General features: G+C 40.5%; 1 protein-coding gene across 1 annotated transcript; it reads left to right on the top strand.

The window, feature by feature from the left end:
- Nucleotides 1–8,805: 8,805 nt before the first annotated feature.
- Nucleotides 8,806–9,375, top strand: LOC308093684 (transforming protein RhoA-like; the record flags this gene model as incomplete). The annotated part of the gene is made up of 1 exon (XM_080440013.1): nt 8,806–9,375. One exon carries the CDS (start codon nt 8,806–8,808, stop codon nt 9,373–9,375), a length of 570 nt encoding a protein of 189 aa, XP_080296139.1.
- Between the last annotated feature and the right edge of the window lie 2,229 nt (nt 9,376–11,604).

Here is an 11,604-nt window from a genome sequence, read left to right as displayed (position 1 = left end):
GAAGAAGTACTCAACATTTCTTTTACTTGAGTGAAAGTAGCAATACCCAGCCTGATCGCCAGAGAATTAGTATACATTGCACGGATCCAGTGCATGTCATTCCGTGCATAGTCGCCTAGAAACCCCGAAATTCCGTGCATATGTACGGCGAGTCCCACGGTGGGCGTAACCAGTCGCAACCCCGAAAAACCCGGAAGCAGAGCAGTCCCCACAACAAAATTTACGATTCTGTGCCTATCGGTACATAACTCAAACGGCGCTGAGTAGGCACAAGGGAACGTTCGGGACGGCAACTCGCTCGCTTTAGCTCGCTCGGTGGCCCCTTACGTGGCGACAATTCCCTTGAGACTGCGCGCCTCCGAAATGGTTTAGTTACAATGGGGGAGATGCGAGGCGGCTATGCACGGAATTTCTGGTTTTCCAGTTGTCTATTCATGGAATTTCAAAAACGTTCAAAGCGAACGTTTCCTCTGGCGATCTGATATAAGATATAATTTCTGATAACCTGCGGTGGAAGAAGTACTCAATATTTGTTTTACTTGAGTGAAAGTAGCAATACCACATTAGTAGAAATAGTAGAAATCCACACATGTAAAGAAATCACAATATTAAGGCCCATAAATAAACAATCTTATGTGATCAAATTAAGTAGAATAACACAGGAAAAAAAGTATTGAACACACCAACTGAAATAATACTAGTGGAGAAGCCTTGGTTTGTATGATGCTTCCTGTATGAAGAAACTCATGGCCCACACTGCTCAGGTGTGATTTCGGCCCATTCCTCTTGCAAAAACACAGTTTATGGAGGCCTCCCACGGGTCACAGACAAGATTAGAGACAGAGGGATGAGACTGGCCGTGCGCCATGTGTGTCAGGCACCTGGAACTGATGGTGAGTTCACTGATACTGTTGGAGCCAACCAGTGGTGGAAAAAGTACTCAAATGTTTTACTTAAGTAAAAGTATCAATACTTCAATGTAGAAATACTCTGTTACAAGTAAAGGTCCGGAATTCAAAATGTGCTTGAGTAGAAGTATAAAAGTAAAAGTACTCATTATGCAGAATGCCCCATTTCAAGTATTAAAATGTATACAAATATTTTGAAAATAGCTGATCTACAAGCTCACAATGCGTCGCATCGCGACGCATTGTGAGCTTGTAGATCGGCTATTTTCAAATGGCCAAATGTACTGTATATAGGGCTGAAGTGGTTCATGTATGTTTTGTAATAATAATCAAAATCTACAAAGTAACTAGTAACTCAAAATAATTGTAGTGGAGTAAAAGTACAATATTTGCCTCTGAGATGTAGTGGAGTAGAAAAAGTACTGTCAATTGGAAATACTCAAGTAAAGTGAAAAATACCTCAACATTGTACTTAAGTACAGTACTTGAGTACATGTACTTAGTTACTTTCCACCACTACACTGGAGACAACCCAAGGCACAGCTAGGAGGGGAAGAGGACGCACCACCGAAGTGGATACTGCAGCGTGACAGCAACACTGTAGAGCTCCGGACCCTAATGCTGCTGCTGGACAGTAAAATAAGTATTAAAATAGCTCTATATTCTAATAGTAAGTGTTGCTTTAGTCAAGTCAATTTTATTTATAAAGCACATTTAAAAACAACCAAAGGCCGACAAAAGTTCTGTACATCAAGGTTAAAAAGTAAAACACACAACAAAAAGCTTCAAATACATACACATACAACTGCAAAAAAAACTAAAAGATAGTCAAATACATACAAAAAAGCATCAAATATATAAACCATAACAGGAAGGCAAAATAGCTAAGGATGTGTGTTTGTTCAGAAACAGGGGCCTCCCCTTCTCTCTAGGTCTTTAGTGAACAGAAATTTCATTTTCAAGTCGGGATAACAATTTCATCCAATCGGAGAGAACTGTAACACTCTAACATTGAAGCCGATTAACGGGTTCTCTCTTCTGACTGGATGGAATTGGTATCCCACCTGAAAATGTATTTTCTAAAGAGCTGGAAAGACAGAGAGACCACTGATCAAACACTAGCTATGGCAATGATTATATTATCGGAATATAGAGCTTTAACCTTTTAATTAAAACATATGTTTTAAGATATCACTTAGAACTTTAGCCATTTGAAAGAAAAAAAGTGCAACGAGTGTCGAGCACAGCCATAGGTTTGTCTGGTTGGTAATACTCTGTGCATAACAGTGTTAATTTTGACAGCAAATTTTGATTTCGTTTTAGTCGTAGTCTTTTCAATATTTTAGTCATCTGAAATGTTTCAGTTTTAGTCAGTTTTAGTCGACTAAATATCATAAGATTTTAGTCAACTAAATCTACAGTTGATTAAGTCGACATAAATGTATATTGACAGGCCTTGATGGCGTCGTAATGGCTGATTTTACACTTGGTTGCATGCTGAAAATAGGCAATTTACATGCTCACAACGCGTCTCAGCGCGACGCGTTGTGAGCTTGTAGATCTGCTCTTTTCAGAGTGCAACACCAGAGCGCAACCAAACATAATATGACTTGTCTTTTAGTTCTACTGGATCTCTTCTCCACTCGTCCCTCATATAACATTTTAGTCTTGTTTTTATTTGTTGACGAAATTGTCAATATATTTAGTCTTAATTTTAGTCATCATAGCTTAGTGTTTATTTAGTTTTTATTTAGTTTTCGTCAGTGAAAAAAGGTAGTCGACAAACATTTTTCGTCATAGTTTTAGTCGACGAAATGAACACATTAGCATAGAGGTCCTGGCAGGTGTCAGGAATATATTGCTATCTGCCTGAGGAGGTCCTGGTAGGTGACAGGCTGGTTCAGCATGATCAAACACCAGGTTGTCAATGTATTCTGGAGTAGGAAAAAGATAATGTTTCTGTATCTAAAGGAATGAGGGGTTATAGTAGCCACTACAAATATACCAAAACTTACCAAATGTTGTTTGTTTTCAATGGTCTCACTGTGCAGTTCCCCTGCTTAGACCAACCTAGGTACCATGGGCAACCGGGCTCCCTGCCCACCTGAGAGCACCTCAGTTGGCTCAAAACCTACCCTTTTAACAAAGCTTTTTTTTTCTACACTGGTTTTACATCTAGGCTTTATGCCATGTTTTAAATGTTTTGTTTCAGTTTCTTAGATCTTTTATAGTGGTGTGATGATTCTTTCTTCTTTTTTATGATGAGAATTCAGTCAATGTACAAATGTGAAATGCATTATAAATAAAATGCATTATTATTATTATTGTACCATGGATACAAGATGTGCCATCTGAGCTTACCATCAATGGTTGCTGCTTGCAGCCACTCATTGTAGTGAATGGCCCCCAAATGAGTTCTAAAATAGAACAAGGACACAGACTGTATCAGGTGGGATGTAACAAGCATTTCACGTGTCTTGCATATAGCAATTGTTATGAGCCAGATATAATATATATCTAATATAATATGATATATTCCTGGAGGACAGCGAACCAGCTTGAAACACACGTTATTAATTTAGGCGATCTAGACTGGAAACCATATATTTGGGTTATCTTTGACCATACAGTATATATGTGTCAAAGCTGTGGACTGGGTTATTATAGTTAACTAATAAGATATAACTAAAGCTAGAATTTGAAAAGAACATTTTTGTTAAAGTGGCACTATGTAAGTTTTGTCCAATCTGTATGGCAGAGTATGTTAAATACAACTTAAGGGTGGTTGTGTTTTGTCTCCCTGCTCTTCTATTGAGACATGTAGATCGTGTCAAAGGTCATGTCTCACCTAGACACAGGATCTGACATGAATTTTGACCTGATGGTCAAGATTCAATCTATCCCCTGAGCAAGCAGGCAGGCTATATTAGCTTGATGGTAAAACATTTCAGCACTTGCACAGGAAACCGGGTTCAAATCCGAGGTAGAAGAGGACAGTTACATAGCGCAGCTTTAACTGAAATAAAAATAAAAACTAGGCTTTTAGGTTCTTTATTTTTGCTGGCCCCTGACCCTTTTAATTGTTATTTCTACCCCACCTAGTGGTTGCTTTGTGTTATTTAATTCTCTCTTAGATGGTATATTCCAGTTTCAGTTTTTTTGTGAAACTGAAAGTAGCTAGTTTATTGTCTCCGCCAGGCCGAAAGGCATGGCGAGAGAGTATGTTTTGCCCCCTGTCTGTCCGTCCGTCCGTCCGTGTGTGTGTCCGTCCTTCTGTCTGTGTCCAGCTAATCTCCGCCACCGTTAAGGCCCTGTCGCTGTGAAACTGCGCATACACACTCCCTGCATGCCAGAGCAGAACCTCTGCCCCACATTTTTCCGATCAGCCTGTCATAGCGCCACCATGAGGCCGACTTTTGCAAAACATTTTTTTTGCTATTACTCCTACAGTTTTTGTCCAAAAAACACGCAAATCGGTACACAGTATCTCTATAGCCATCTGATCAACACGGATCTGTCTGATTTTCCATATTCCATCCTGATTGGCTAAAATTGGCTTCCAAAGTTTGCAGGATTGGTTCATTTTGAACAAAATGCCTCAAATCATGAACGCAGCATGCGATTTCCGTGAAATTTTCCACAGAGATTCCCACTTGGCCCAGGAAGAAATGCCACCTTTTTCACATTGGCCTGTTATAGCGCCACCAGCAGGTCTAATTTAGCAAACCACATTTTTGGAACAAAATGCCTCAAATCATGAATGCAGTGTCCGATTGTCGTGCAAGGCCTAAGAAGAAATGGCACCCTTTTCACATTGGCCTATTATAGCGCCATCAGGAGGCCACAATAATCTACCTGACCTGGCGGAGACTTGTGCTCCGAGGAGCACTTTTTCTAGTTGTTTATTCCTTTGTTGCGTTTTGATAAGCAAGCATACTGCAGTGTGTTCTCCACAGCTCTCCAACGTTTTGTGTCTTGGAGTAGATATGTCTGTGAGTAAACTTAAATATTATTGTGCCAAAGTGTGTAAGAAAATGTTTGATCTGTGATGTGTAGTCAAATGAGTTGCTTTTGTAATTTCTAGTAGTGTTTGTTGGTCTACTCCAGGGGTAGGCAACCTATTAGGCACGGTGCCAACATTGGCACAGGGGAGGCTGATCACTGGCACACTGGCATAAGTGTGCCAGTGTAAATATTCAAAACAAGTTACGTCAGTTAAATTAAGTCCCCTCATATCTATATACAAATTACATCCTGCACATAATTCTACATTCAAACTCCTAACTCTGACAGAGGAGGGAGTCTAGGAGATAGGTGGGGTTATTGCTCTCTTGAGTGATCATTACATCCTGAATATTTCTAAAGAAGAAGACAAAAATAATGTATATTATTGGACACATCAAAATCAGTTGGAAATATTTAATGTTGATGTGGTGTCATAGTTAAACTTAATGTTGATTAACACACTGACTAACAAGAAAATGAAAACTTAGCACTTCATGTCAAAAGGGTTGCTGACCCCTGGTACTCATTTCCATGTGCCATGTGAGCTACAGTTGTCTGTGATTACATCATCATGTGTATATGTTTTCAGTAGTCAACAACAGTATGATTTATTTGTAGCTTAATTGTTACTAGGTAGCAGCTTATTTGTTTGTAATAGATTGATTTGAATGTTTTTCTGAAACCAATTTTTGTTTTTGTTTTACAGTCTTAAAAACAATGTCAACCCAGTGTCAACCTACACTGAAGACAATACTCTTCTAAAGAAACTGCTTTATTATTGGGAGTGTGAAACAGAATATTATTTATTTTATTACTAAAATCATAGAGCTTTTAAAACTAAAAAACTGAACTAAACCAGCAAAGCCACCTCACCCACAATCCAAAACTAAACTGAAAATGAAAACAAAAAGTCAAAATGAATGTGAACTATAATAACCTTGGATGGATGTGGACAGTACATCTGACCACACTGACAGCTGGTCAGCTGTCCTCCAGGAATATATTTACCATCAGTATATCAAAGTTTCATTTTGATAATAATAAAAAGGGATAGCGTCATCATAGTGATAACACGAGCGTCAGCACAACTTAGAACCAGCTCTCCTCTCCTATGAGTGCGGGGTTAGTATTGAGAGATACCTGTGACCCTCCTATTAAAGCATTATAATTAATATCTGACTGGTGATCATACGCTATGGCAGCAATTAGGAAAATGCTGATCGTAGTGGGAGATGGAGGCTGTGGGAAGACGTGTCTACTCAGTGTTCATTAACGGACAGCTCCCAGAGGTCCATGTACCTATAGCGTGTGATAACTGTGTCGCTGACATTGAAGTGGATGAAAAGGAGGTCGAACTATTGCTTGTGGACACATCCGGTCAAGAGGACTATGCCAGACTGCGTCCTCTCTCCCTCATTCTTACCCAGATACTGATGTTGTTCTTGTGTGCTTCTCCATAGAGCACCGAAGTCTGATGTAATTTACACATCCTAGGTTTGTCTACCTGGTTCACGGTTTTCCACCCCCATTCTGAATCCCCATAGACGTATTTAATATTGCGTCAAATAAGAACTGTGTTCCAAAAATAAAACTAGAAAAAGTGCTCCTCGGAGCACAGGTCTCCGCCAGGTCAGGTACGATATTGTGGCCTCCTGGTGGCGCTATAATAGGCCAATGTGAAAAGGGTGCCCTTTATTCTTAGGTCGTTCACGGCAATCGGACACTGCATTCATGATTTGAGGCATTTTGTTCCAAAAATGTGTTTTGCTAAATTAGACCTGCGGGTGGCGCTATAACAGGCCAATGTGAAAAACGGTGGTATTTCTTCATTGGCCTAGTGGGAATGTGTTTGTGAAATTTCACGGAAATCGCAAGCTGCGTTCATGATTTGAGGCATTTTGTTCAAACGGAGCAATCCTGCTAATTTTGGAAGCGAACCTTAGTCAATGAGGATGGAATATGGGAAATCGGACAGATCCGTGTTGATCACATGACTATAGAGATACTGTGTACCGATTTGCATGACGTTTGGATTAAATCTGTAGGAGTAATGTAAAAAAATGGGTTTTGCACAAATCGGCCTCCAGGTGGCGCTATAACAGGCCCATGTGAAAAATGAGGCAGAGGTTCTGAATTGGCGTCCAGGGAGTGTGTGTGCACAGTTTCGCAGCGACCGGGCCAACGGTGCCAGAGATTAGCTGCTAACACACGGACAGGAGTGGACACACGGACACACACACACACGGACACACACACGGACGGACGGAGGGTAAAACATACTCTCTCGCCATGCCTATCGGCCTGGCGGAGACAAAAATGACTCTGGCGGTTTTACTCTTATGGATATGAAGCATGAACTGACGGTGAGAAAACGCTAATGTTGCATCCGCCGAATTATTTAAATCTTCGCCAGAAACAGACTGTATCAAATATAAGGGACTGACTATCATAAACGATACAGAACCTCCTCCCTGACAATATCGCCAGGACAGTTTGTTTATTTTTGGACCACAATTCTTATATGAGACGATTCTATGATGTTAATCTTCATAGCGAAATTACTTTACGAACATGGGGATGAACGAGTGACGTTCAAGGTTCAAGGTTCAAGGTTACTTTATTTTGTCTCCCATGGGAGAAATTTGTCTTGGACACACAGACCAGCAGCAACAAAAACATAAACACACAGTGACATGTACAGTCCGTTTTTCCTAGTCATCACCCTCCATAATAATAATAAATAATAATAATAGCCACCTCATTCAGTATATAGTGCAATAAGACAAGAACACCTAACCCTCAAAACCTTCTGCCCCACCGTCTGCCCACCGCAAGGACATCATTGAGGAGTGTAATTGACATAGGGACAAAGGAGTACTTGTACCTATTGTAGTTGAACGCATGGGTCCCGTACCTCCTACCTGACGGCAAGACTTCTGTACTCTATTGATCATTCGGATAGTCTTGAGGACATCCCAGAAAGGTGGGCCCCAGAAGTCAAACACTTCCTCCCTAATATTCCCATTATCTTGGTGGGAAATAAAAAGGACCTGCGCGAGGACGTTTTGGGCACAGAATTAAATTACAAAATGGCAAAAATAGATCTACAAATTGTAACTGTATTGTGGAGCTTGTGTATTTATGTACTGTATGTGTACGTTTATTTATTTATTTTGCCACTACGTGGCCCTAACACCTACATTGCACCACCTATCCGACCAATATGTCTGAGTCATAGTATTGGGGGCTTTGTCAGAGTAGACGTTGTATACCCGTCTGTCTGTGTCCATTTTATGCCCACATATACGAATGAATGATTGCATTTTATTTGTGTAGCGCTTTTCCAAACATAGTTACAAAGTGCTTTACAGACATGTTAAAAACAGCAACATCAGCAAGAGACAAATGGAAATAAGGGGGGAAAAAGCATTAAAACAGCACTTTATAAGATGAGATGTGTTTTCAAAAGCGATTTAAAAGAGGACACTGACTCTGCTAACCTAAGATCCATCGTCTTTTATTGAACGCACATTCAGCCTGGTTTAACGATCCTGGCTCGACAAAGCCGATCCTTCTCAGCCCGGCTTAGCGTTCGTGGAACTGAATAAACCAGGCTGAACAGCGCAGGCTTGTCAAACCTGGATTTGCCTTTTAAACCAGGATAATTTAATTCTTCTTTCGTGAAATAGGCCCCCAGGTAGTAGCGAAACTGAAACAGAACAAAGCCCAATTACAAACACAGAGGGGACGCATAAAGAGGTCGGAAAGGCGACTGCATTGATACAATCAGCCCACTGATGAGTGGGAGGAGCATGGGCAGTGGGCAGAGTGGGAGACAACGCTCATCCTGCTACAAAAGCATTAGAAAACATTTCACTGGTGATCATACGCTATGGCAGCAATTAGAAAGAAGCTGATCGTAGTGGGAGATAGAGATAGTGGGAAGACGTGTCTACTCGTGTTCAGAAAGGGCCAGTTCCCAGAGGTTTATGTACCTACAGTGTTTAAGAACTATGCCATGGACATTGAAGTGGATGAAAAACAGGTCGAGCTAATCCTTGTGGACACAGCCGGTGATGAGGACTATGACAGACTGCGTCCTCTTAAGTACCCAAATACTGATGTTGTTCTTATGTGCTTCTCCATCGATCGTCCGCAAAGTCTTCCGGACATCCTAAAGAGGTGGGCCCCAGAAGTTAAACACTTCTGCCCTAATGTTCCCATTATCTTGGTGGGAAATAATAAGGACCTGCGCGATGACGAGCACACCTGCAGGGAGCTGGCCAAAATGAAGCAAGAACCAGTGACACTGGAGCAGGGGCGTGACATGGCAGACAGGATCGGTGCCTTTGGATACATGGAGTGCTCTACAAAAACAAAGGATGGTGTGAGGGAAGTTTTAGAGATGGCTACCAGCCTGGCACTAAAACCTCGACGATGGGAAAAATGGCTTCTACTGTAAATGGACGCATGAGGACTGCTTCCTGCAACCCCCACTCTCCCAACCCACACACAAAAACCTTTTTTACTAAAGGTAATGTCTTAACCGCATTAACCCTGGCATCCCTGTTTTAGGCACAGAATTACATTACGAAATAGCAAAAATAGACCTACAAATTGTAACTGTGTTGTGGATCAAGTGTATTTATTTATGTATGTGTACGTTTATTTAATTGTACTAGAGGTTTGGGCCACTACGCGGCCCTCACACCTACATTGCACCGCCAATCCGACCGATATGTCTGAGATATAGTGTCAGAAGCATTTTGTCAGAGTAGACGTTGTACCTGTCTGTCTGTGTCCATTTTGTGCCCATGTATGGAGATCTCTGTATCTGTCTGTCTACCTGTGTCCCGTCTATGTCCACATACTGTATAGGGCATAAAAGGCCTATATACAGGATTTGTTTATGGTTATGTTTGAGTCAGAGTGACGTGGCCTTTGTCGGGCCAACCGGCCCGCCTTCCCAATAGTTATTTTAATTTACGATGTAACATATATTTTTGTCTCCTTTTGTCTTGTTTTTGTTTATTTTATATTTTCTGGAAATATAATATAATAATAACTGTACTAAATAATAACTGTACTGCCTTTTTTTCTTGGGGCGACAAATATATTTGTCAAATTGAGAAATCAATAAACATAAAATGATGTCACTATTCATGTATATGTATTCAAGTATATAATGATAGACATTTCTTGATCCCTCGGGGGAAAACAGTTGCCAAGAGGCAGCACAGCGGTTAGAGTTACAGAGTTACCGATACAGAGAAAGAAAAGTACTGTAGAAAACAGCAATACAAAGGGAAGAAATAACATTAGAGAAGCACCGCCAATAATGAACAACAGTATACAATAGTAGGCTATACACCTATACACATAGCCTGCACTATGCAGAATAAAAACACAAGGTCACACACTAAATCAGTCTGTAATAATCAGTAATCAGTGATAGAGGGCTTTTTTTAATTCAATTTTGTTTGAATAGAAAAGGCTTTCTAATACTCTAATGAGTAAATTGTCTCCATTGAAATGTGTCAACACATAACTATGTAATCAGAGAGATCAGCAAGGGATACTGCCGTGTATAAGTGCTAAAATCCACATTGTAAGTCACTCTGGATAGAGCATCTGCTAAATGCCAAAAGTGTAAAGTCTATGTCCACAAGTTTCCACTAAACAGAAACTTGGTGTTTTTGTGTAACTATGTTATCAACTACATATCATAAGTACTAACTTATACAATTGGGGCGGTTGTATTTTGTCTCCCTCCTATTGAGACATTTAGATCGTGTCAAAGGTCATGTCTCACCTGACATGACTAACAAGATTCCGGGTTAAAATCCGGGGTAGAAGAGGAAAGTTTTAACTGAAATAATAATGAAAACTAGTTTATTTATGTTGGCCCCTGACCTCTTTGATTGTTATTTCTACACCTTGTGGTTGCTTTGTGTTATTTAATTCTCTCTTAGATGGTATATTCCAGTTTCAGTTTTTAGTGTAGTATTTTTGTACAAAAATGTCACAAATCATAGAGAAAATGTCCTTAGTTTTAGTCGTGGTCGAAAATGTTCAAAAGTAGCAAAAATGTAAGATCAACTGAAAACAAAGTCCAAATGAAATAAAAATAAAAACGAATGAAAGACGTGAAACTATAATTGGAAGTAGACGGTGCTGTCGACATCTGACCTCACTGACAGCTGGTCAGCTGTCCTCCAGGAATATATTTCCCATCAGTACATCAAAGCTTCATTTTGATACCGTTGGTTGGCAATGTGCTGGATGAGATCACGCTTGGACCGTGTCAGGCCCTCGACGTTCATAAACCTTGTAACGGCACGATGACAACTCTTTCGTCATCATCCTCCCAGCTGCTGCCAGAATGAAAGGAGTGACATGCTGACTGCTAATGGTCTTGTCCTTTGCTACTTTCTATTGAAAAGTATAACGTGACACTTAACGTTACATTATGATGAGCGATTGATTTAGAGCCGCAGTTGAGCTTACACAGTGCCGTAGCTTACATAGGGTTGCTGGGTTATGAGAACCCATACGCGGGATTTCACAGCAAGGGGGTCCCCCTGCTGGCGATGATTTTTTATATATTTTTTGTTCCTCTTAGCATCAAACGGCGTGGAGAAAGTGAAAGAAGACAGAACTATAGAAATTTAGAAGCAGCGGCTGCTGAAGG

The sequence above is a fragment of the Gymnoscopelus braueri genome (genome assembly GCF_963280865.1).
Source record: "Gymnoscopelus braueri genome assembly, chromosome: 10".
NCBI lineage: Eukaryota > Metazoa > Chordata > Actinopteri > Myctophiformes > Myctophidae > Gymnoscopelus > Gymnoscopelus braueri.
Note: the sequence above shows the minus strand (reverse complement) of the source record. Positions and strands in the feature narration are given on the sequence as shown.